This window comes from Neomonachus schauinslandi, chromosome 1 (genome assembly GCF_002201575.2).
Source record: "Neomonachus schauinslandi chromosome 1, ASM220157v2, whole genome shotgun sequence".
NCBI classification, from domain to species: Eukaryota; Metazoa; Chordata; class Mammalia; order Carnivora; family Phocidae; genus Neomonachus; species Neomonachus schauinslandi.
In genome coordinates, this window is record NC_058403.1 from 170468671 (window position 1) to 170496219 (window position 27549).

Here is a 27549-nt window from a genome sequence, read left to right on the forward strand (position 1 = left end):
AGTCAAACATAAAGCACAGTTAAGACCGTGGAAAGAGGTAAGACTGGATCCTTGTTCTTTTAAAATTAAACTGGAAAAACAGTCAAAATTATTTTAATATTTGTTGACTGAATTACAACAATGAAACAAAAAGAGATGATATTTTAGTAACTTGTTTTTTAGTTAAAACACAAAGTGTTTATTTTTAACTTTACTGACTTTTTTAAAGTACTGTCTGATTAAGCTTCTTTGGACACCCATCTGGTCTTGGTTGCCAATTTTCAGGTGAACTGTATTCTTAGAATGTTCTTGGTTTTTTAAAAATCTGCACACTTCATTCAGTCATAAACTTTTTGTCAGTCATGTAGAACCCAAATTGGACTGTGGGATGAGTGGAAGGAGAAATAACTAATAAAATAATAGTCACAATTAACTAGTATTTGTACAATAATAGGTTTCATAGAAGACACAGAAAAAATACAAGTGACGATTATGTTGTATACCTGTGAATTTCAATTATTAATTACACTACAACTCACAACTACCCACATCACTAAGAACCAATATATAACATGGCCATATCTGACTACTTCTTAAGGTTTACATTATAAGATCTTCTAGGGACACTGATTATCACCAGTAATGTATTTCTAGTACTATAGTAAGTGACAGAGAGTATCTACTAAAAGCATTATTTCAGGAACTTAGCCAGTTTCGGTTTAAATGCTTCTAACTATTCAAATGAGAAAAATGTACTCCTTTACTGAGAATCAAAGCCCTGCCTTGATAAATGTTTTCAGTTTTACTGTCCAAATATTTCTTAGTTGATTAAGTTTTAATTGATCTAAATATTCACAAATTATTTATCCAAACAATCATCCATCAACATTTTATTGCTCAGAAACAAAAGTTTGCCTATTTAAGCACACTTCCTAATTAAAAATAAGTCAAGCCAGTCATGGGTTTGGCCATCTATCAACCCCCCAGCTATTGTTCTGGCTGACTGCACATTTCATTCTTTGGCTATGAAAGATACACTAATTATTGAATATTAAAAGCAATGAACATTTGAAATTTACTGTGAATAGAAGCAATAATCAAGGCTAAAAAAACCAGGTTGCCAAAAGCCCCAGTTTGAACATGGTACAACATTCTAAATTTAATACACTTTTCTGGTTTTTATTACCATCAGCACTGCAGTCATCAGAGGGTGTCCAAGTTAAGGAGAACTCAGACAAAGCTCACTGCGGCAGCAATAAGAAAGATCTATTTCAATGAGACCATCTAATCAGCTGCTGTTCATCAATGAAATATTTTCGCCATAAAAAATGTTGGCTGCCACATAATTGCTAAAGTTAAATGAAATTAACCTTAGAATGGATTGGTTTATTGAGTTACTTTACCCTTATAGATACATTGCTTGAGGTCATAGGAAGGCCAAAACGGAGTGGCTTCTGCACCTAAGCAACCCCTTCACTTATCATCTCCATCCTTCTTCCTCTTTTATCATCTTTTCCCTCTTTTGTCTCCTTCTCCTTAATGCAAGCTCAGGAGGTAGATATGCAGGGTAGTGTATGAGTCTAGTTTCTTTTCCTGCCTCAGTCAAGGTACCAACAGAGATCAGCATAGGTAACACTCAACCGTTTCCTTCAAAGACCACCACCTCGCCCATGGCCAAGACAGCTCCAGTTTCCCTACAGCAGGCAGGCGACTGGATTTTGTTACATGATTTAATTTTACCATGAGCAATTCGGAGATACTTATGTATGAATTATCGTCATCCATGACCTGAGATGATGAAGAGTGTTAAGTCTTTTGTTTTGAAGATCTGAACTGTTATAAAACAGCTGAACTTCCAGGATGAAGGCCCCAAACAATATTTATGAAGCAATCAAGTTTGATGGGCCAAAATCTGGAGTTATTGTATTATTCTCTTGGAAGCTCTTCATAATAATCTATATTTAAAGTGCATCTTTTTCGCATGTAGGGGAGGAATGATATGGGAGTAAGAAAGCTTATAATAATATGTCATTTACTGCTTGGGGATATACAGCTTACCAACCCAGGGTTATTTACCATAAAATATCACTATTCAGAATGTTTTATAACCTACTTATAATAAATGGAAAATTTGCATATTAACTTTTAGAGCAGAAATATTGTTATTAATTATTCTCATTATGGAACCTGAAACCAATTATATTAAAATTAGAGTCACAAATGTATGCATAATTGCAGTATACAACATTATGCTTTTAGATGTTAACAGTAAATCAACATCATGATGACATCAAGGAAGCTTATAACTAAAAAATTAAAAACAACAAAATTAATGATGGAGATAATATATTAAAGGTTATAAAACACATTAAAAAATTCCAAGTTTGATGGAACACTACATCAAAAACTAATGATGTAATGTATGGTGATTAACATAATAAAATTGAAGAACAAATTCCAAGTTTGTGTCTCTAAAGGAAGTATGTTATCATCCACCCAAATCTATGGTTTGAACATGAATTCCGCTAGGAAAGTTTAGTTTTAGGTGTCATGGGGGAACCATACACAGCAAATGCCATGTAATGGGTATCTGCTCAGGAATTAGGTGATCAGGTCCCTATGGGTTCCCTTCCTCCCACTGCATCCTCGGTGAAAGTTATCTCATTTCACTAATTCTCAGATTCTTCACCTATAAAATAAAAATACCCAGCCTCAGCTCCTAGTTCAGTGCGCCCTTGCTCGCCTCTGCTTTAGACTCACCTTGATTTATAAGAAAACACCCCTTCATCTTTATCTAACACTTCGTAGCTTCAAGTCTATTTTTATACTTTGTATAAATTCATCTATAGGACAATCTTGGGTTATATTAAGAACTAAATGGAACAATGTTTCCAAAGTCCTTAGCAGTAATAAAATTATAATAAACATTATAATAATAGCTAACATTTATTAAACCCTTAATGTGTGCTAGACAATGATATAGGAATTTTAATAGGATTAATTCATTTGATCCTTACAACAAAGGAGGTATGGTTATTAACCCCATTTTATGGAGAAAGAAACTGAGGCAGAGAGAAGTATCTTGTCCAAGGTCACAGGGTTATAGAAGGGGCTGAATTTCAAAGCAGCGAAATTTAACTCCAGAGCTTGTGATCTTATCCATTAGGCCTAAGCTCTTAATAAATGTTAGTTATAACCTGATGGTCACCAGAGGGGGAGATAGGCAAGGGGATGGGTGAGAGAGGAATTCAGATTTAAAAAATTTCTCTCTCTCTCTCTATATGTACATATATAAAAATACATATATATGGTTTGTGCATTATATATTACTTTAGAAATATAAAAAATTAAACTTTACAATGTAAACTAAATGTCTAATTATATTTTCTAAAAGTTGAAAGAATGCAGAAAAATAAACAAATGTTGATTATTATTTTTATTTTACAAAGATGGGAAAGAGAAGGACAGGGAAGAGAAGAGAGAAAGAAAAGTAGAGAAACAGTTATTACATAGCTTTCTCAAGCAAGGAAATATTCTGGGACTTTGCATATGCTGCATAATTTAATCTTCATAACAACCCTAAGAGGTAACTATGGTTATTCTCACAATGTTGATGATAAGTCTGAATTTTAGAAACCTTATGGACACCTAAAGTGAAATGGAACCATGAACAGCATTCCATTCCATCTAAACTTAGGCAATATAGTATCTCAGCTTCTCAAACCCACATAATCAATTTTTTTAAAAAATAGTTATTTGACTATATTCTAAGTATCTAAGTGTGTATTGTAATTTACTTTGAAAAATATATGTCCATATATTTCTCAGACATATGCCCATATGTCTGAGAAAAAATTGTCCTGCTGAATTACCATGCACGACGATTCTCAAACAGATTTAACTTGGGATACTTGTCTGGGGAAGTGGGCGGCTGGGCTGATGAGGCTGTAGCACTTCATTCTGCATAGACAAAGCATCTTGAAATATCCCCACCATTAAGCGGTGGAAATAATGAACTCAAAGTCTCTCCACTCCTGGACTTATCATCTGATTCAGCAGCCTATGTAAGAATTAAAGATCATTCAACCTGCTTTTCCTCTTGGATGGATGGGAGATTAAGGCAAGGCTATTCCTAAAACATTTTACTGAAGCTAAGTATATACTAAGGCCAACTTTTCAGGAGTTGGATGGCATGTTTGATGCATTCCCTACATGAATTATTTTTTATTAGGCTAAGGCCTCCTGCCCCAACATATACCCTTATCTGGAATAAGATGTCAACTGTCTTCCACATAACTTCAGGATGGAAATGCTTGCACCCTCTTCCAAAGCACTCCCAAAGGATCATCAGAAAGTATTTGAACTCAGTGGTTCAAATCATGACTTAAATATGGCCTGATGAATTTAACATCCACTCTTATTATTTATTCACTTATTTAACAACTATTATTGCAAGTTCACTAAGGGGTGGGTACTGGGTAGACTCTGGTTAAAAAAAAAAAACAACAAAACTTTTTTTAAAAGATCTTATTTATTTGAGAGCGAGATAGAGTGCAGGGGCACATGAGTGGGGGAAGGGACAGAGGGGGAGGGAGAGGGAGAGAGAGGATTCCAAGCAGACATCTGATGCGGGGCTTGACCCCACAACCCTGACATTATGACCTGGGCCAAAATCAAGAGTCTGACGCTTAACTGACTGAGCCACGCAAGTGCCCCAACCCTGGTAAATTAATCAATGAGGTTTTGTGGTCCTAGATATAACAGAAGGAGTAAACAGTAGAAGGGGTATGGGTAGTCTTGTGACAGCAAGAAAAATGAATGTTAATGGCTTAATATTGCAGGGGGACTGAAAAAACGTGATCCAAATTGCATTACAATAATGTATGCTCATGAAAATGTCCACATCTCATCAAGAGGGACTTAAATTATGCTATGGCTTTTTAATAAGAAAGGATTTCTATCCTAACGATATTGAATGAAAAAAATAGTGGGGAGGAGTAGGTTCTCAAAGGCATCATCCCCATTAATGAGATATTTTGCTTATGTGAATTAATTCATTCTTAAAAAATGCTAAATACGAGATTATCAAATTCTGTCTACAAAGCAGCATTAAAAGATTTAAAAATCATCCATAAACAATGTCTACCTTATAAGACTGCCCTATAGATAAATTTATATATAGTATAAAAATGAGACTTGAAGGTATGACATGTTAGATAAAGATGAAGGGATGTTTTCTTATCAATCAAGGCGAGTCTAAAGCAGAGGTGAGCAAAGGTGCACTGAACTAGGAGCAGAGGTTGGTTTTCCTTGGCTGTCACTTATTCACTGTGTAAATAACCATGAGTAATTCAGTTACTCTAATTTTAATTTTAATTTTTAAAATGATACAGGCCAGGTATCTTTTAAGGTCTGTTTCAGCCATAAAATCATATGATTAAAAATGAAGAAGTATTTTCACTTGCATATTATGGTGCAGTAAGTATGGTCAAAAGACAACATTTTTTCCCCTCACTGATTATGAAAATGTTTGGGGTGAAAGCAATTAGTCAGTAACATTCAGGAGATGACATTGTCATTGTCGACTTATATCACTGAAGAAAAGTATTTTATTCTAAACAATTAAAATTGGTTTTTGAATAAAGGCAACATCTTTTTAAAAAATTTATTTAGGGCACCTGGGTGGCTCAGTCATTAAGCGTATGCCTTCGGCTCAGGTCATGATCCCAGGGTCCTGGGAGCCCCACATCGGGCTCCCTGCTCAGCGGGAAGCCTGCTTCTCCTTCTCCCACTTCCCCTGCTTGTGTTCCCTCTCTCACTGTCTCTCTCTCTGTCAAATAAATAAATAAAATCTTAAAAAAATTTTATTTAAAAAGGATAGGAAAAAAAGTCTAGAAACTGCAGAGTGAAGACCAACAGGCTGGATTCTAGAAAATGACTAGAATATGAAGGTATGGGTTTATAAAAATACATCATTCCCAAAATAATTTTATTTCACTAAAGATGCAATGAATTAAAGAATTCATTTATTCATACATATAAAGTGTTCTAGACTTTGCAGATATAAGGATGCACAAAATAGTCTCAGTTCTCTTAGAACTTAGATTCTATCATAGTGATTAAATAATGAGAGAAAATAAATATATAAAATCATGCTAGGTTGTATTAAGTCCTAATGAATGAAAGAGAGGATGCTGTTATATACAAGTAGAGGGCTGGAAGAAGGTAAGCAGAAGAGAAGAACAGAAATGATAGGAATTACTTCTTAGGTTAGACGGGGTGAAGGATCATGAAAAGTGAGTATGTGAAGGATCATGAGAAAAGCATGTAAAGCAGAGGGAATTAAAGTATCAAGGCTCTAGTGCAAAAGATAGATTCTCATTTTCAAGAAATTAAAATGAGACCATGGTAATGAATTTGAGATTTATTTTAAGTGCAGTAGAACGCATAAAACAGAAAGTGGAATGATCTCATTTACATGTTTAAAAGATTAATCTGCCTGCTTTATGATAAATGGTTAAAGAAGATGTAGAGAAGATGCATAGAAACCAGGTAGGAGGGGTGCTGAAGAAAAAATACATCTTGATTTTACCAAGGCATTTGACAAAGATACTCACTACTTTAAGAGTACATAGGAGAAACTGGGGTTCAATTACAGTATATTTGGGAAAATTTGTAGCTAACTGAACAAGAATATGCAAAGAATATCGATTTAAAAGTTCAATCTCATCTTGTTTCAGTGGAAGTTCTGACTGGCATGCTGCCCTGTCCTGGTCAACCTGTTGTATCAATTATTTGAATGTACACATGCTTATCAAATTTTCTGCTGACATTAAAGTAGGAGGACAATCAATATGTCAGATTAAAAAAAAGATTTAAAACAATTTCAACTGTGAGGGAACAAAGGGTCATCAGTCAGAAGGTGAATTTAATAGGGGTAAATATGATATTCTCAATTTAGGTTAACAAGATAACATGGTTGGGTAGCTTGGGATTAATAGACATCCATAAAAATCAATCCTCAGATTTTACAGGACCGTATGTTCAAAATAAGGTTACGATGTGAGACTGGGGCTTTAAAAAAAGATGAATATCAATGTCAGCTGCATTCATTGAAAAATAAGTTCACATTGTAGCTACTACTGCTCCCACTGTCCTCTGCAAAGGTCAAGGCACGTGCATAGAATTGGGTACATTTCGATATGGTCACAATTTAATAGATAAATTTACATAAATGGTGTGTCATGAAGAAGATAGTTGTAGATTAAATACTTGGAAAAGATGACAATTATAAATCAAGGGACATGATCATGTTTTCACATATTTGAAGCCTAACCAGAATCCTACAGTTAGAATGATGGAAATTTAGATATTTAGCCCAATTTTAAGAAAGAGATGTTGGGTCTGTTTTTGGACTTTTGAAAAACTAGAGCAGTCTACCATGGGTCAGGATGCTTTGTGATGAATAGGTGAGATCTCTGTTTTTAGAACTTCTTGAACAACTATCAGCCATGGATTCTTAAAGTGGCAGGATGCCTACATTACCCATTAAATGGGATAAGCAGGGCGCCTGGGTGGCTCAGTTGGTTAAGTGACTGCCTTCGGCTCAGGTCATGATCCTGGAGTCCCAGGATCGAGTCCCGCATCGGGTTCCCCGCTCAGCGGGGAATCTGCTTCTCCCTTTGACCCTCCCCCCTCTCATGTGCTTTCTCTCTCTCTCTCAAATTAAAAAAAAATAAATAAATAAAAAAATAAAATCTTAAATGGGATAAGCAAAGTGAACTCCAAACACTGGTCCTCAGGCCAGCTCAGCCACAAAATGAATGACAGAGCTTTTCCGTAGGCTAAAATAATGTAATTAAATGGCCACCCTCAAATATGATATTCTGTCTTTTGGATAGTTTTGGTAGTAGAAATGCCTGGACTCTTACAAAAGGATAGTCTTAAGAGTTGGTAATTTGTTTTTTTTAATGTAATAAATTAGAAAGGGTTAGTAATGCTATATCAACCTTTATTTTTTGTTGTTACTATTGCTATCTTAAAAATTTTCTTATACTACGAAATCCAAAAATCAAAGAAGTAATCTCACTGAGTGCAGAGATCTCCCTACTCTGAGAATCAAAGATTCCATGATTATTTTTCAAAATGAATCCAACAAAATTCACTTGTCATTCCTAAAAAATAAGTATAGGTATTAGACTTGCATTAAACCAAGAGAAATAGTTCGGTTCTATAGCACTCAATTGGACATATTATCCTTCTATTATTCTGCACATCTAAGAATATTTGGCAGATTCTATCAGGAAATATCCACAAACAAAATAATCTTGGAATCCTATATATGCCTAATACTCAGAAACTTCATTTCTCAACTAGTAAAAATGCCACCTGATGGCAATAATAGATTAAGCACTGGATATTAGATATATTTGATGTTGAGTTCCCAGAGAGGATTTTGTTAATGAGAATATTCTACAGTGTTACTGCCAACAGACTTTGTAATTATGAAACCTTTGACATTAATGCACTGCTGTATGAGTTGGGATTTTACACAAGGAAATATATAATCATATGCAAATACATAAACCCTTAAAAATGTAGCTGAACATCAATTCTCAAAGGCACCTATACTCAAATGTGTACTCACTGCTCTTGCCTGTGGATTTTATTTTCAACTTGCTATTTCTAAATTCCACTTTCTTTGATTGCTCATGAACTTTTATTAGATGATGGTCTTAAGAGATGGCAATTTATTTTTTAAATGTTCTAAACTGGAAATATAAAAGGTATATTGTAGAAGTTAACACTTCGTCTCTACTTTTTGTTGTTATTGTAGTGGTTTTAAAAATTTTCCTAATCTATAAAATAAGAAAAAAACTGGAGAATTATAGGATTAATAGACTACCAACCTTTTTTGCAACTCTGAGCTTTATGGTTAAATACTTCTCAAATTGACTATTACAGGCAGTTCAATTGCTTGCTTATACACACTCTATAATGTGTGTGTGTCTATGTGTATAATTTCTTGGTATGTAAATTTGTTTGTGTATAAATTATAGTGTGTGTGAATTTATATATGTATAGAGAGTCCCATAACAAACTATCATATAATCAAACTGTCTTCAACTTTATAAAAGCAGAATACATCTTTCCACTTAGATTTACAATTTATCCTGTAAGCAAGATATTACCCAAATATGAAAAAAAAGGTAAAGATCATATAACAAATTAAAATCTATTTAGTTTTTAAAAATAAACTGTTTGCAGGAGGGGAAGAATGAAGGGGGGAGTCAGAGGGGGAGGCGAACCATGAGAGACTATGGACTCTGAGAAACAAACTGAGGGTTCTAGCGGGGAGGGGGGTGGGGGGATGGGTTAGCCTGGTGATGGGTATTAAAGAGGGCACGTACTGCATGGAGCACTGGGTGTTATACGCAAACAATGAATCATGGAACACTACATCAAAAACTAATGATGTAATGTATGGTAATTAACATAACATAATAATCTAAAAAATAAATAAATAAATAAATATGCAAAAAAAAAAAAAGAAACTGTTTTAAAGGCTTAATGGCACAAAAACTCGAAGTAACATTTGCAGCATGATGTAATTGCTACTTACAGGCAAACTGAAGCTTTGCTTCTCTGCTAACAATTGTTCCAAATGAGTTTGTTGCTATGCACTGGTACGTTCCAGCATCTTGGGTTTTATTGGGGTTATTGATCAACAAGCTGCCTTCAACAACACGGTAGCGGAAATCCACACCAATGTCAACATCTGTTCCATTTAATTTCCACCTATAGTATAGAAATGCCAGTAGATAAAGCCTTGTAATATTAATCAATATTTCTGAATCATCTAAATTATATAAAAACTATAAATAGCAGGAAATACCATCTGTGACTTTTTTAACCGTGGGGAAAAAAAAAAAAAAAAGAAGAAATGCTCTACCCAGCAATGGTGACAACTTAAGTGCTATGGAAAGAGCATGTCTTTTACAGTAAACAATGATATTAAAATTTTAACACCTCCTTTTCTGGTTAATCTGATACTACACACGCTTCACTTTTTTTTTTTTTTTTAATCCCCATAGCATCTTGTACAACTTTCTTCAAAGAGGGCTCCTCAGCAAAAGTCCTTTTTCTAGTTTGAAGCTAATCTTTTTTTTTTCCCCTCCTAGTTTATAGTTATTCTTTAAATGGGTCTATACAGATGACAGAATACACCACTTTCAGGTAGATTGCTGAGTATTTGATGGAATTGCAGCAGAGTTGCTTTGATTTGGTCCTTAGTATGACTGAAATGGCTGACTGCAAAGCAGAGGAACTCCATTGATCTAAAGCTGTCTTAGGGACCAAACTAGTCTTAACCATGGATCACTTTGAAGATCTTAGCCAATGGCACTGAAACATCAATCAACCATCCAGTAAACTGCAGATCAGGCCATTAGGTAACAGAGGCAAAGAGTTTTGTTGTTCTGTTTGTTTACTTGAATCATCTATTGTATCTGACTCTAGTGTTTGGCCCTATAAATAAATTTTACTGGGACTCACACATTTAAACAGTAAAGCTTTACTAACAAGATCTACTTCTTTTTCTTTTTTTTCCTCTTTTTTTGCAGCCAATAACATTCCAAAAAGAGCTTATTTTAACCAAATTGTCTTCCTTTGAATACTTAGGAACTTTTGAGCTAATACAATTCAATGGCTATGTGTCTTATTTTTTCTCCCCTTCCCTCCCGAATTCTACACAAATATCATAGTTGAAACTTCTGAAATATCAACAGTCTCACAGTAGCATTCATCACATTGGGAGACCAAAAAATAAGGAAACACTGAAGCACAAAGGAAATTGATAAGAAACAATAACAGGACTGAGAATGAGAGACTTTCATTTTTATCTCCTTCAATCAGTAAAAAACAAAATACATTTAAAATGTATTTGTGTACATACACGCGCATTGGGCATCCTCTCATAAATTCTGGAGTACTACAGCTGGTGTGTACAGTGTAAAAGGATTTAAATGAAAAAATGCAATACAGTTTGTTTCAAGATTTTGGATATTTGGTATCCACAAAAGCAGAAGTTTAAGGATGATCCTTTTCTTTCTGTCAAGATCTCTCTCACACTTCAAGGTCAATTTTAAGTCATACTTCTTCCAATGAAGTATTTTTCAATATTCCTAGTCAAAAAAAATTTTTTTAAAAGATTTTATTTATTTATTTGACAGAGAGAGACACAGCGAGAGAGGGAACACAAGCAGGGGGAGTGGGAGAGGGAGAAGCAGGTTTCCTGCTGAGCAGGGAGCCCAATGCGGGGCTTGATCGCAGGACCCTGGGATCATGACCTGAGCCAAAGGCAGACGCTTAATGACTGAGCCACCCAGGCACCCCATTCCTAGTCAAAATTAATCGAAGTTTTCCACAGTCTCCTATAGGATTCTCTCTGCTCTATTATGTAGGAATTCTGCCTTCACTGTAGATAACTTGCCTAGATCACTTTTGTATTGTCCCTACAGCAGTCTAGACCTTGACACTTTCTTGCGCTCAATAAATGCCTGTGGAACGTGACTAAATATTCTACTTCTCTGCTGTATATTTTAGCTTTGAGCATAAACAGTTTATGAAGCATTCTAGCCCACTACAGCATGGTGGTGTATGTTTGTTCACATCTATGTCTTTGAAATGTAAAAATGTAGAGACATGAGGGGCAGGAAAGGTAGGTCAAAATCACAAAATGGGACATAGCTCTTTATGTGTTCGTTTATAAGAAGATGGGTATTAGAAACGGACATTGTTTTTAAGCTTGACAGTAATTCTGTGTTCTGACACAGACATGAAAGTAATAAGTAATAAAAGGAGAAAGCCAGGTTCTATTTTAGTAGGTCTATATGAACATGAATCTCTAGAAATGACTGCCTGCCCTGGACATTTTTTTTTTTTTTTTTTTGAGTGAGCTGATCACGTCTTGGCTTTAACTCTCACTTCAAATGATAGTGGAGCAATTTAATATGACAAATCTAAGAACTCAAAGAGGAAATTGCAATATAATGTGAGCTGCAAGCAGAATGTGGAATTTAGAAATGGACCATGTGAGCCTTTTTAGAAAAGTGGTTGTGGGGATAATGAGAACACCTCTGTAGGTTTGTCTACACTAGTCATCTCAACGTAAATGCTCTGCAGAAAGTCCTTTAATCTATTTTATTGCCTGCTTTTACATACAAATAGCAAAGGAAAAGGGATTTTTTAGAAAATAAAGTGCTTGCTGTGAAATGCAGTTGAGACTAGATTACAAAGCACTATACCCAGTTTTATTGCAATGCAGTCAGTGTTCATTCCCACTGAATGTGGATTGCACTGAATTCCTTATCCTATCCCATACTGGAACACTCTTGAAAAATCACAGTTTATTTTCTATGTTTGAGTCATCTTTTAACTACTGGTAATAGAGACAATGCCCATGTGGAGCAAAGAGAGATTTTCCCTGGGGTCAGGACAAATTAGTTAGTCTCATAAACTGATTTCTGAATCACTTGGGGAACCATAACTCAACTCTTTCCAGAGAGTCAGGTTGTGCCCAACTAAATACTGACACTATGAAGTTCTGGGAGGTACAATTTTCCAGACTTTGCTGGGAAGCTATCTATAGAATTTGTTGTAATAAACCCCTCTTTCTTTGTTCACAGTCTCAACTTTGGAATGGAAGAATGGGCAAGACCTTTGTGACTTGGAATTTGTTGTTTATAAACTAAGTTGAACACAAACCTCACAGCAAAAGTACTCCAGCCAAGTACTTGAACGTCCATTCTGTCTGGAAAGGGAAGCTGAGTGCAATAAGTAATGTCACAAGTCTTTAAGAAACTCTAATACAAGGAAAGTTGGCAAAAGTCAACACTTTTTAAATTTTTCTGGGTCTAGGTCAATCCTTTCAAAGTTGAGGGGCAGGAAACAATGAAAAGAGAAGGCTCAGTTGAGGGAATAAACACAGAGAAGAGAGGTCAGTTGTGGTGTTTGAGGAAAAACCTAATGCTGAAAATACCCATGGAGAGTTCACCTTGAATTTCTCCTACTTGTTTGTCCTCCTCAAAGTCAGCCTGAGCACTGAAAAAGTGTAGCCAGACAGATGTTTGAAAATACCTCTCTCCCCATTCTATCCCTTACTCTTTCCTTCAACAAGAGGGAGTTTTTAGCTCCTAGGTAGCAACTGGCTATTATGTTACAGAGAAACGGCCAAAGGTATAAAGGAAAACACAGTACCCTGCAACCAACTGCTGGTGCATTTGATTAAAAGTTTTCTTCTCAGCTTTTCCAGGCAATCTTTAAAAACATAATAGGTTTCTGTTCCACTGCTTATTTTAAATAACAAAGCAGGCCCCTGTATCTTGAAACACAATGTTATAAAAGCAATGTTAATTAAAGGTCACAGTTTCCGGGGGGGTGGGGGGGGGGGGTGGGGAAAACGAAGCAGCAACTTGCCAAATTCTGCTGCAGAATGTTTTCATTTATGGCTAACATCTGAACTTACACTTGGCTCTGTACTAAAAAATAGGCCCATTTAACTCATCATTTATGTATGTAGGAACCTTTGCCTCTTGCATTTATCTTTTACTATATAACACATCTTAAAATATCTGATTTAACCTTGAATTCAACATATTCTAGGGAGAATAAGTGCACATTCTGGTTTGCCCAGGACAGTGCTAGTTTTACACCTGCTCTCCTAGAATAATTATTAACAGTGGCCTTTTACTCTCAGAACTGTCCTGGTTTGAATGATAAATTATATATCCATTAGAGAGGGTTTTCCTTTCTTTCCTTTCCTTCCTTTCTTTCTTTTTCTTCCTTCCTTTCCTCCTTCCTTCCCTCCCTCCCTCCCTCCTTCCTTCCTTCCTTCCTTCCTTCCTTCCTTCCTTCCTTCCTTCCTTTTCTTTCTTTCTTTCTTTCTTTCTTTCTTTCTTTCTTTCTTTCTTTCTTTTTCTTCCTTCCTTCCCTCCTTCCTTCCTTCCTTTCTTTTCTTTACTTTTCTTTCTTTCTTTCTTTCTTTCTTTTTCTTCCTTCCTTCCTTCCTTTCTTCCTCTCTCTCTCTCTCTCTCTTTCTTTCTTTCTTCCTGTAATGCACTTCCTTTGGAAAATACCCATATAGCAAAACGTCATTTGCCCTCCGGATTCAGTTAAGTATCTCCTTTTCTATGAAACTTTCCCTGTTATTGTCCCCTTGCATCCTGAAGTAGACTTTCCTCCAGGATGCCCTAGAACTTGGACATCCTTTCCAGCACTGACAGCACAATTCTTACAGAAGAGCACTGCAGCTACCTTCACCACTTCCCGGCGGTGCTCCAAAGCACACTACTTGAACATGCAGTTTATTAATCTTTGAGTACCTAAAACCTAGGGTGGTGTCCGGTAATAGAGTGGTTTAATACAGTGGCTTAATATAGTGCTTCAAATACCTTTCGTGGACCACATGTTTTTCAGAATCCTAATCCATACCCCAACTCAAAGGAGAGCTGCTATGGTGGACTCTTGGGTAGAAACTCTACAGTTACTCACTGTGGGTAATTGCTGAGCCAGTTCCATGCACCTAGAATTCATAGTTTGAAAAACACTGGGTGGTGTAATGAATGATGATATAGTGGTGAATGAATGAATGGGCACAAAAGTTAAATTCTAAAATAATTTCTACTACACTAATACTACCATCCTTTAACTTGTATCAGATGTCCTTTGCCTTCTGCCAATTTACAAACTAAATATCTCAGGTCATATCCCACTTCTGTGGATCCTTAATGATCCAATCTCTTCCTCCCCTAAGCTATGACATATGTTATCTATTATTTTGGTTTTTACACCCTATTATATATTATTAGCTTAAAGTCTTATCATTAAATGTGAATAGAGGCAAAATCATATTTATAAGATATATGGAGTCACGTCTCTGTGTGGCCCAACAAACATTCACCAGACATTTACTTTTTTATCTTTCTGTGAATTTCACACTTTCCCTCTGAAGTCCCAAGACCCCTACCCCGCCCTTCTCCTTAGTTCAGAATGACATATATACCATATTTTTGCCTGTCTTTGGAATTTCATGTCTGTGTAGATTCCTCATACATATGAATTTAAATTTGATTTTTTTCTGTTACTCTGCCTCGTGTAAATTTAATTCTTAGTCCAGCTAGAAGGATCTTGGACAGAAGAAAATTTCATCCTCCCTAACGTTATAAAGAATCACAAGACAATAAAGATCTGTGTCTAAGAAAAGTAATGTTACTTTTAAAGTCTCCATTTCTGCTTTGATTCTAGTGACTCCCTTCTCAATGGTTAATTATAATCTCTAACTTTGCTTTTTTCTTTCCCTTGATTTTATGATTTTATCAAGTATGTTGGTATCCTTAAACAACTGTTCCATCTTACCTGCTCCTGAACTTTATAAATATGGAATTATACTAGTCTTTTGTGACTTGCTTTGTTTGCTGAAAATTATGTTCCTGTGATCCATCATGTTGCAGCTGTAATTCATCATTTTCACTACTGCATGGGGTTACCTTGTATGAACATACCAGGTTATATTTATTTATATTATATTGAATTTAGTTTTCTAAATTTCTGCTAATCTGCTAGGTTTGCAAGAATGTGTCATTTTAGTTTTAATTTGCATATTTCTGCTCACTAATGACACTGACAATCTTTCTACCTATTAAATGGATATGTGATATTCCTTTTCTTAGAAGTACCTAATCAAGTCTTTTGGTATTGTTTCTACTAGGATACTAAAAGAAAGTTTTTTACTTTTTGATTTGTGAGGATTTAAAAAATATTTTTGGATATTATTTCTTTGCCAATGACATGTATTAAAAATATCTTCTCCCAGTTGGAAGCTTGAAATTTTACTCATCTCAGTATTTCTGTTGAACAGAAGTTCTTAACGTTAATGAAGTTAAATATTTTCTTTTCTGATTTGTGCTTTTTCTGTCATATTTGAGAAATATTTCCTTCTTTCCAAAGTCATAGATATGTATGCCTATCTTCTTTTAAAACTGTGTATGTCCCATGTAGGCCTTCTAGTCACCTGAAATTGGTCTTTGTGTATGTGGTCAGGGAGGGGTCAAATTTTATTTCACTTTTTTTAACCACATGTATGAATCCATTGTGCAGTATATCTTTTTAAAATTTATTTCTATTATTGTCATTCCTTCTAATTTTTCTTTATCTCCATAAGACAGTCTATATTGTTATTATTTTTATTGTTTAGTATAATTGCAATTGATTTTAATGTGGAAATATTAACCTTCACCATTTGCTTTACTATCATTTGTTCTTGTATCTAAGATACTTTACCTGGGATCATTTTTATTTTGTTTCAATTATATCTTTTTAAAATTTTCTTTAGTAATGTGTCTGCTGGAGTCAAATTTTATTTTTTTAAAAAGACTTTATTTATTTGAGAGAGTGAGAGAGAGAGGAGCGGGGGGGTGGGGAGAAGCAGGCTCCCCTCTGAGGAGGGAGCCCCACACAGGGCTTGATCTCAGGACCTTGGCAAGGAGCCCGAGATGGGACTCCATCCCTGGACCCTGGGATCACAACCAGAGCCAAAGGCAGACGCTTAACTGACTGAGCCACCCAGGCACCCTTGTTCGAGTCAAACCTTAGTTTCTGAATGCCTGAGAACACACTTATTTTGTTCTCCTAAAAAATATTTCTGCTATATTGAAATTTGACAGTTAAATCTCTCTCAGCATATCGAAGATTCTGTCTGCCATCTTGATTTTTTGTTACTATTGAGAAGTCAGTTGCTGGTCTGCCATCTATTTGAAGGTAATCTATATTACAAGCTTGACTATTTTTATGATTGTGTCTTCAACTTGGGTGTTCTGCTGTTTCACTATAATAATTCTAGATGAGGCTTTATTTTTATTTGTACTCCTTGAAATTCATTTGGCTACCTAAATATATAGCTTGGAATTTATTTTATTTTTTAACTTTTTTTTTTTAAAGATCTTATTTTTAGGTAATCTGTACGTGGACCCAACATGGGGCTGGAACTCACGACCCTGAAATAAAGCGTTGCATGTTCCACTGACTGAGCCCTCCAGGCACTCTTATAGCATGGAATTTTTATTTAGCTTTGGAAAATTCTTAACCTCCTCTTAAAATATTACCTCTGCCTCATTCTCCCTTGCCTTTCCTTATGGAACTTTGATTAAACACATATAAACATTTTCTATTAATCTCTTTTTTTTGGCTTTCTCTTTCTCTCCCTCTCTCTCTCTCTCCTCCTTCTCTCTCACTCTCCCTTTGCTTCTCTTTATTTCTGCTGTCTTTGAATGGTTTCTTCAGATATACCTGGCAATTTACTAATTCTTTCAGTTGTGTCTCATCTTCTATTAAAACCACTTAGCACCAAAGTTTGAAATAGGCAATTACTTTTGTTTTACAATTCTTTGGGGAGGCAAGCTTATTTCTTGTTACAGGCACTTTAAGTACATAGCCTTTAGGTCCCAGGTCTATTCTAGGAGGTATTCTCATGTTAGACTCTCCTCTTGGTTGACTCTAGGCTACAAAACCCAAGGCTCTAGTTCACATAGTTCATCAAGGTGAAAACTGCTTTTAGGGGGTCAGTTTTCTTCTCTGGGTTCCCAACCCACTTATTTTTTGACTTCCGAGTACTTCTTACTATGATATCAGTTTGTTGATGCATCTGTTAAAAGTGATTTAAAAGTATGTTAAGAAATAGTTAGGCTTTCAGTGAGGGGGTCAAAGAGGATATTTAATGCCTAGGACAGCCAGAAACAGAAGTTGGGCACTAAACATTTCATGAACACAATGATCTCTTTAGTGTCTCAGGGTATCCTATGATGCCTGTCTGAAAGATCTTTATGTAATTAGTACTCTGTAAGTACTTGTCAGTTTTAATAACAGAACTTGTATGCACGGAAACATATGATTTAAATTAACGAACCTGATATGCGGTTTTGGATTCCCTTTAACTTCACAGTTGAGCTTCACCTTTTTCTCCTCAGAATTCAAAGGGAACATCACATGACTTGGTTCTTGAATAAAAACAGGGCCATGCAGTGTGTAGTCATCTGAAATGAGGGGAGATAATGCCCAAAAATGAAGAACATCTTCCAAATACGAACAACAACAGGAAACAACTAACAAAATGAAAATAGAGTGGTAAAATAACAACAACAAAAAATAACAAAAAAAAATAACAACAGATTTAGTTTCAGCCTTTAGGTGAAATTTCCCACTGAAGACTAATCCTTCATAGATTATAATGAAGTGGAGACACAGACTCTATTTCATATTGACAACTTATTTTTATTAACAATTTCCAGAATGCTTGACATTCCCTTTCCTTTCCTCTTACTTATTGTTCCATCTGCCTTTTGCTCACCCTTTTACTTTGTTTACATTTTGTGCCTTCTACAGCTCTTGTGCTGCTGTCGTCCTGGGAGACCATCTAATGTCACAAAGTTAAAAATTTCTCTGCTCTGTAATGGGATAATATAATTGGAAACAAGCAATGATGATTTCATAAATACATTAATAATGGGAAACAACTCTGTACTGCTAAAATATGTATAAAAGTTTCTTAAATTGTCTATGTAAGTAAAGAACAACCTAGAGTCATGATTCTCAAATTACCTGGTAAATGACCAGCTTGTTTTTTTTTTCCCAGCCTATTAGGGATCCATACGAGGATATGTTCGTGTAAATAGCATACAGCTGGAACCATGTGACTCAGCACACAAATTCAGTAACACCCAAACTAGTCTATAGCTAGTTCAATGATACTTGAGTATACAATGATGTATGAGTTTCTAAATGCTTTCTCTCAATTAACAGTGACTAGATGTATGAAACTTACTTTATCACAAAACAGCAATAAAGTTTAAAGACTGGAATAATCCACAAACCAAACTTGAAGTAGCAGTATAGAGTACATGTTTCTAGAGTATACAACATAATAAAGATTAGTCAAAATGCATCTCACCACCTATGCCCATGAAAGTGATTTTCATTCTTCAAAATCCAGTTCAAGTTCTTTTTCTTTTTTTATCTTAGAAAGCTTTTCTCGACCTTTATCTTCGTTGTTTAGCCACATGATTCTTCAATTATATTTCCCTCTAGCCACTTAACTTTTTCTATCAAGTGTATCTGTACCTTGCTTTTTCCTGCTTTGGACAGTAAGCTCCTTGAGAGCATGAGGTATCGTACACATTTTGGTATGTTCTGATACCAAGTACAGCAGCTTATACATAGAAGATCATTATAAGGATTTGTTCTATTTGTGTGTAATTTTTAATGTATTCAATCAGCTGACGTAGGCATTGCCTGATGAATTTCCAGAGAGAAGGGCCAGTGGCTTTGATATAAAATAATACTGAATATCACCCTGGAGCTGACAATCCACTCCCTGCTTAGGTGTGATTATTTTGAAGAGTGTGAATTGCAACTGCTATCCTGGAAAACCTTTATAACCAGCCTTTGTTGATAGGTGATAAGATGAGAGTAAATTCATGCAGATGTATCAGGACTGAGGAAAAATAATAAAGCTGGTTTGGAAATCTTGGTGAAGGACAGGAAGTAAGGTAATTTCTTTTGAGGCTTATAACCTAGGCTTAAGAACATCCATATGTTGAGGCTGGGATAGAAGAAAATGTAAGGAGACAAGATGACAAAACAGAATTCTATTTTATTATAGAGGAGTAAGGACAGCCAATGACTTCATGGTAAGAAAAACAGGATGTGAATTCAGAAAAACCATGAACTGAGATTCAATGCCTTGGGTCAACTACTAAATCCATGACCTAGCTCTCCATCACTTAGTCTCTCTAGTCCTCAATTTTCTTATCTCTAAAATAATAGGATTGGACTAGGTCAGTGGTTCTATACTGGTTAAGAATGGGAAAGAATCCCTGAATATTTGCCCATGAATTTACATGCACATACATGTGAAATTTGCATTCAAAGATGACACGAATTATATTACCAACACCATCCTCTCTCCTTACTCGATGTATAAAATCTCACATTAATGAGACTTAAACAAAGAAAACAGGATCTGCCAAAGAACTCAAAAGCATAGAATGAAAGTACATAAACATCTATTTCTTTTAACACTCATAGTTTAAAGCCAGATACTTCAAAATCCGGATATTTACATTTCAGATTTTCAACAATTATATAGATAGTTTCAAAACAAATTTAAACAGTGGTCAAGGATTAGCTCAATTCAAATGTGAAGAATTATGTGAATTTTTGGCATATCTATTTAAGTAACAAATGTTACTCATCAAGATCACTAACATAGCAGCACACTTGGTGGATTTTTCTCTAAGAGAGAAATATTTCTATTGTTGTCCCAATTCCACAATTATGTGTGTATATATATATAATATCAATCATCTCAATTCATTGGTGTTCCCTGATTTGAATTTCATACAGAAATACACAGTCTATTACTAGTAATTCCAAATAAGAATAAAACATAATAATGATTATCCAGGATGCAGCTGAGAGGCTGTGGATTAACATCTGTACTATTTCTCAATGTATCCATGCCATATTTAAATAACAAAAATGGTATTTTTTTCTGTGTATTTTGTAACAAGAATTGATAATAACGATGCTTCACATTCACTATAAATAACACATTTCATCCAAAGTTTTTATTTTCTCTTGGTTAACCAAGCTTGCTGCCTATAAATTAACATTAGCATAAAGGGAATGGTATTTCAGTTTTCATCTAAGGAAATCCACAGCCTTTCAAACATGAGCTGTTTGGTTTCAAAAAGATGGAGGGAGAGATTTTAGAAAGTTTAGCAATGCAGGTGTAGAAAACAGATAACCTAACTTTAAAAACTTTAGCCTAGAGTTACTACACTAACATTTTTGACAAAAAAAAAAAAAAAAAAAAAAAGAGTTAAAGGGTTGCTTTGTTTCTCTCAAACCTTGAGGAAGCTGGGTGAAACAGAGTCCTCAGAATGAATTCTTAGATGAAACATGGAGGGAGGCATCAAGTAAGTTTGTTCTATCTTTGTGTAGTCGTGACAAAGTGACTTTCAAGTGTCTTGAAGGCTTGAAGGTACATATAAAACACTTTGCATTTGCCATTTGTAAAGCCTGGAAGATAAAGTTCACCCTTTTCTCTGTCACGGCAACTTGTTCTCTGTAATCAGAGGGGAAGCCATGATTTTCAGCCTAGAGAAGTAAAGGAGCATCTCAGAAAATGACAAAGGACAAGGTTTTAATAAGCCAGTATGTCTCAAAGTTAGACCGTTGACCACCTGCATTGTAATCATATCATGCAAGGATTGAGCAAGTACAGAGCTTGTTTTTCTAAATCCCAGTCCAGACTGACTACACCAGAAAAATCCAGGGTCCATGAATTTGTCTTTAACCTAACTGAATCTGGGTGATTCTTTTGCACACTAAAATTTTAAAACTACTAACACAGATCCTTTGGTTCCTAACTCTCCATTTCCTAAGAGCAGAACATCAACCAACACCAGCTTTAGACACATTCCTAAACTTTCTCTGTTGGGCAAAGTCAAACCAATTTATCTTTGCTTGATAACATTTAGAGAAGGACTTTTTAGCACATGTTTGGACTAACAGCTGAGAGGCAAGCAGACAGGAACAGAAAACGATAAAACTAACTCACACAAAGAAAATGGATGAATTTGGGTGGGAGGATGGGTTAGCCTGGTGATGGGTATTAAAGAGGGCACGTTCTGGGGCGCCTGGGTGGCTCAGTTGTTAAGCGGCTGCCTTCGGCTCAGGTCATGATCCCAGGGTCCTGGGATCGAGCCCCGCATCGGGCTCCCTGCTCGGCAGGAAGCCTGCTTCTCCCTCTTCCACTCCCCCTGCTTGTGTTCCCTCTCTCACTGTGTCTCTCTCTGTCCAATAAATAAATATTAAAAAAAAAAAAAAGAGGGCATGTTCTGCATGGAGCACTGGGTGTTACACGCAAATAATGAATCATGGAACACTACCTCAAAAACTAATGATGTAATGTTTGGTGATTAACATAATAATAAAAAAGAAAAAAAAAGAAAATGGATGGATTTGTCAAGGTACAGGACTTACGCTGAAACTAAGCCAACATTTCCTTAGAATACTCACAGTTGAATGCCAGCACCTAAATGTGAGAACCCCCCAAGGGTTCTATGTGACAAAGAAGAGGCACTGATGTGACAAAGCAAAGGCATCCCCAGGGTGACACAATAATCCACTGACCTTTAGCGATAACTTACCCTCACTTGATATACATTACATTCTTGTTGTAACCACTACCCTTTGTTTATAAGAAATGAACCTCATTTAAGTGACAGGATGTTAGGATTGATGTTTTAACTTGTGGATTCCCAAAAGGGTGAAATATCATCCCAATGACTCACTTAGCTTGGAGAAGTTAGGGCAATGGACTCACATTATTATCAGGGATCTCTCAGGGGAGCAGCAAGCAATTATTTTTCATCCTCCTGGAAATTCTTGAAAATCATGGTTAAGAGAAAAAGAGAGGAGCCAGGTTGCCAATAGCCCAGATACAGTCTTTCAAATTCCAGATCATTGATCCTAGCCCCAGCCTAGGGGATTTAGTGCAGAAGCTAATACTGGTACATCATGATTTCCTGGGTTCCCCTCTGCTTGGAAACTATCTGCCAGTTGGTCACTAGCCTACTTCTACAATACTACCTGTATTCCCTCAAGTTCCATATCACAGAAATTCTCATGGACTAGTTTCTGAGTAAACCATATATTTGTAAAAAGAAGAGAGAAAACCTAGACTTAGGAAAGCTCCCTCTCATGTTTCAACAAAGCCTGGGAAACCTTTGGGTTTTCAGAAAAGAGTAGAAATTTCATGACCAGAAATTTATTTAGGTTAAAGGTCAGACTACCCTTAAACTTTCTCCCCCTTTGTTCATCAAATACTTGAAGTTATTGGAAAACACTATTCTTAACAAATGATTCTCAAACTCCTTTCCCCATTTGATTCTTTTCTTTTTAAAATCTATTTTTGGGGGGAGACGAAAATCAATGTTTGTCAGCCAATTTCTTCTTGCTTCCTCCTGTAAATGTTCCAGAAACAAAATGTAGTGTCAGGGCTACTCTTAAAATGTTTGGAGTACTGAAAGAGATACATAGAATTGTAGAACTTTAGATTTAAAGAGATTATTTAATCTTGAATGTATTTTCCCAGGTCACAGACTAAAAATGTACTGTATCTGTAATGGAAACAAAAATGACTTTTACCTAAAAATAAAATTACCCTCTAAGAAATACAGTAATAAAACACCTTTCCACAGTTAGGTGTCAGTTATTTCATCTGCAGCTTTGGAAAATCAATGATATTACTGTTTTTTTTTTTTAATTAATTGGGCCCATTTTGACATCTCCCCAAATTTCTCCCCTAGGCAAGCAAAATGCTGCTCAGTTAGGCTACCAGAAGCCAGATTAGGAAAAGAAATGGGAATGGATGGGGGTGGCCTGAGTTTTTCTGAGACCGAGAAGAGAAAACTATGACTGAATCTCAGGGGATCGTGTACTCAAGGAAGCAAAGCAGAGGCCCATGTATCAAGTACAGTGGAGCAAGTGTAGAGTGTAATCTCCATTCCAAGTGCAAGGTCAGGAAAAGACAACATGCATAAAGAAACAAGCTAGTGGGTAGGATGGCTTGGAAAAGTCCACTAATGCTAAATGTAGATCTTTTTTTAAATAGGGCATCTGTAAACAATCCTAAAAGGTAGCCAGTAAAGGAAGGAAAGGCATTAAAGGCCTGAGCCATATAAGACAGCTGGTAGGATCTCAAGATAAATATTTCATAGAAAGCAACTTAGCCAAAAAAAAAAAAAAAAAATCAAGCTATGCCTAAACTTATTTCTCCAAGTGTGGTCTAGAAACCTCCTGCATCAATATCACCTTACCTGGTGGTGCTTGATGAAAGGTAGATGTTTGAGCTCCTGCCAGACCTACTAGATTTTAACTACCAGAGCTCAGCACCGCTGTTCATTATTGTGCATTCTACAGTTTGAAAAGTAGTACCTTAAGTTATGAATCGAGCACAGATGACTTTCAGCCCTAAACCAATTAAGGATACAGATGAAGAAAAACAACCCTGCAGAGTTTTGTTCTATGTGCTAGATCACTCTGTAGCTACCATGTGGGATGGGGTAAAAGGCCACATGTCTCTAGCAAAGCCCTTAGGTCAATGCACTTCTCTTCTGCTGGAAATATTTTTCATCTCTTGCAAACTCAGTGACTCAACTCTGCTGGGAAAGGACAAAAATGCAATACTCTGATTTCATCTTAGAAAACTAAAAATACCAGATTCGATTCTAGTTGTAATTGCTGTGGAGTTCCCAGGTGTTGCACCTGAGGGTTGTTTAGGCCCTTAATCCTAATGGCAGGTATGAAGTGCTGCCGCAACAGTCAAGAATCTAGGACTGTGATATATAGTCAGTCTTCCTATGACATCAAATAGGCTTTTGATTAAACACCTGGTCTTAGGCAGAAACACTTAAATGGCAACTATCTCAATTCAGGAAGTAGACTCTAGGACATCTAATGGGGAACACAAGGGTTTGAGTGTGAGCTCAGAACATGAGCTTGTGGGTTTAGATGGGAGTTACATCTGGGTCACATCTGGAAGCTAGATAGTTTGTTACATTATACATGCACAGAAGCATCCTGATGCAAACAAAAGTGACTTTGTCATGCTGTATTTTTTACTCTGCATCCTGTGAAGCCCTTGACCATTCAAGAGCATCAATGCTATGTTTGTAATCAGTGTGAACATGTTGCCTTATTGGATTGCAGACCAAAGCCACTTCACCAGGGACAAGGAAGGGGTAGTTCTTCTGCTAAACTGGTTTGTTGGGTGTGCTCCCAGAGTCACATTCGTATTTTACTTTCTCCCTCTCAGCACTTGCATCAATGGGGAAGCCCAATGGGAAGAAACATTATTCATTCTGCCACCAGAGTGTTCTAAGAAAGACACACACAGGGTCCACTCTATCGTGCTGTCTGGGAGTCTTCTCCTCCAGCCTTTCTCACAATCATGGAGATTCATTTTGGCTAAGAAACTGTAAGGTCAGCAGCAACTAAGTGGATGAAAATTACTCACAAAATGTATGGACAATCACCTACGGTAATTCAAAAACAAATGAAATACTCTTAACTGGTTTTCTAGAATATGAATATTTTTTCCTCCAAAATTGTATCATTGATTGTAGAAATGATGACTCGACAGCTGTCAAACTATCATTACAAATACAATTTAGTGTTGTTAGTCTTTCAACATAAATAGCAAGGGATGTTCAAAGGCCCCACACAAGTGCCTGTGTGTGACACTAGCCCACACACAGCATTTTTATTGAATAAGGATCTGCTTTGTTCCATTTGCTTGTTCAGTTGAATAGAGCAGAGGCAAAACAAACACGAGAGGAGACAGACATGCCTGCTTAAAGGACAAGATATTTCTTTCATCTGTCCTTGCTTCCACCTTCCTTCTTTTAACCCCCTTTCATGAGCATTTTAAACAGGAAGGAACAGAGAAGTCTGCAGACAGCCGGTATATGTTTGAAGGCAGAAAGTGAAAGAAAGTCCAAATGAGAAATGAACCCTTCTCCTACGCTTTGTTTCCTGCTGAACAGAATAGTGCTGTTGTCATCATACATTGTGTCACACATAATGAGGACCTAATTGTATGTAATGCCAGATATTAGAAATGGTGGTGAGGTGTGGGAAGTGTGAGGAGATAGAAGTTGTCTCTGTCGGGGAAAAAAAAAATCTGCATTGTTGAAGGAAACATTCATAGGGGTGGCAAAGAACAACAAGGGGAAATGGGTCAGCATATCCTACTCTGAACCCTGACTCCAAATCCTGACACATTTCAGGAACAATGGATTCATTGCTCCTTTAAATATAAGTACATGGGTGATTCTGACGTCAAGTTCCAGTTATGAAAATAAAGATAAATTTCAACAAATGCAAATATTCTGCAACTCATTTTGAGGCAAAAACTGACCTAAAGGGATGTGAGGCTATATACAGCCTTAGTGTGAATATTGCTAGAGAATTATAAATGTGTTTGATTATGGAGTACTGACCCAGACTCAGCTGGGGATGTTATGTAACACTGGGTATATTTTATGGACCATATTCTGTTTCTAAGCTCAGAAAAATTCTTAATTCTCAAGCATTTCTGACCCAAACAGTTTCTGATCAGAGTGTATTAGCCCATATGATGTGCCAATATCAATAGTGTAGGTAGAGCACATATAGTATGCAAAGTAGACACCATCCTGCCCTCATGGGGTGTGTTTTCTAGGGGGACTGTCAGATGATAATCAGGTAAGTTTATCTTTTACTTAATAAACTTTATTCTTTAGAGCAATTTTAGGTTTACAGAAAAATTGAACAGAAAGTACATAAAGTTCCCCTATATCCCTTCTCTCCTGCTCACAATGACCTAGTGTGCAGTTAGCTAGGTATGAGCAGGGAAACCTACAACCACCCCAAGAACACAAACAGCTGGAAGAGTCCCCAGGGAGCATGCATGCACCCTGACCCATAATTGCTGTCCTAAAGTAACTCATAGCTTCATTATAATATATTTACATTGCAGATTTTACTCCTCCCTCTGCCCTGAGCCCACCCAGGGGAAGGCGGCTATGACAGTTCCAACAAGGACCATATAAGGCCAATCTTCCCCTCCCCCAGACACCACCCAGGACCTGTAGGAGGAGTTCCTTAGGTGATTGATTGGAGGCAATCTCAGTCAGACCTTCCTAGCTTTGCCCCATAAACCACACAAGCATAAAAAGAAAAGACACCCCTAACCTCTAACCCTGGGGGCAGTTGCCACCTCTGGGCCTGCTTGAGTGTGTATTTTCTCTTTAACTGCTATAAATTCTTCCTTACTTAAGAGTTTGGCTCGGGCGCCTGGGTGGCTCAGTTGGTTAAGCGACTGCCTTTGGCTCAGGTCATGATCCTGGAGTCCCGGGATCGAGTCCTGCATCGGGCTACCTGCTCAGCAGGGAGTCTGCTTCTCCCTCTCCCGCTCCCCCCTCTTGTGCTCTCTCTCTCTCTCTCTCACTCTCTCTCTCAAATAAATAAATAAAATCTTAAAAAAAAAAAAAAGAGTTTGGCTCCACCAAGATGTCCATTGACAGATGAATGGATAAAGAAGATGTGGTATATATATACAATGGAATATTATGCAGCCATCAAAAGGAATGAGATCTTGCCATTTGCAACGACGTGGATGGAACTGGAGGGTGTTATGTTGAGCGAAATAAGTCAATCAGAGAAAGACATGTATCATATGACCTCACTGATATGAGGAATTCTTAATTGCAGGAAACAAACTGAGGGTTGCTGGAGTGGGGGGTGGGATGGGAGGGATGGGATGACTGGGTGATAGACACTGGGGAGGGTATGTGCTATGGTGAGCACTGTGAAGTGTGCAAGACTGTTGAATCACAGATCTGTACCTCTGAAACAAATAATGCAATATATGTTAAGAAAAAAAAAAAAAAGAAGAAGATAGCAGGAGGG

General features: G+C 36.5%; 1 protein-coding gene across 1 annotated transcript in view; it reads right to left on the minus strand.

Moving 5' to 3' along the window:
* CNTN4 (contactin 4) overlaps positions 1-27549 on the minus strand; it is a 703244-nt gene that overhangs the window by 298060 nt on the left and 377635 nt on the right. Inside the window, exons 3-4 of the mRNA XM_021694959.1 lie at positions 17939-18065; positions 9602-9777 (exon numbers count right to left, since the gene is read on the minus strand). Coding sequence (XP_021550634.1) covers positions 9602-9777; positions 17939-18065 — 303 coding nt within the window. The remainder of the gene's footprint in view (positions 1-9601; positions 9778-17938; positions 18066-27549) is intronic.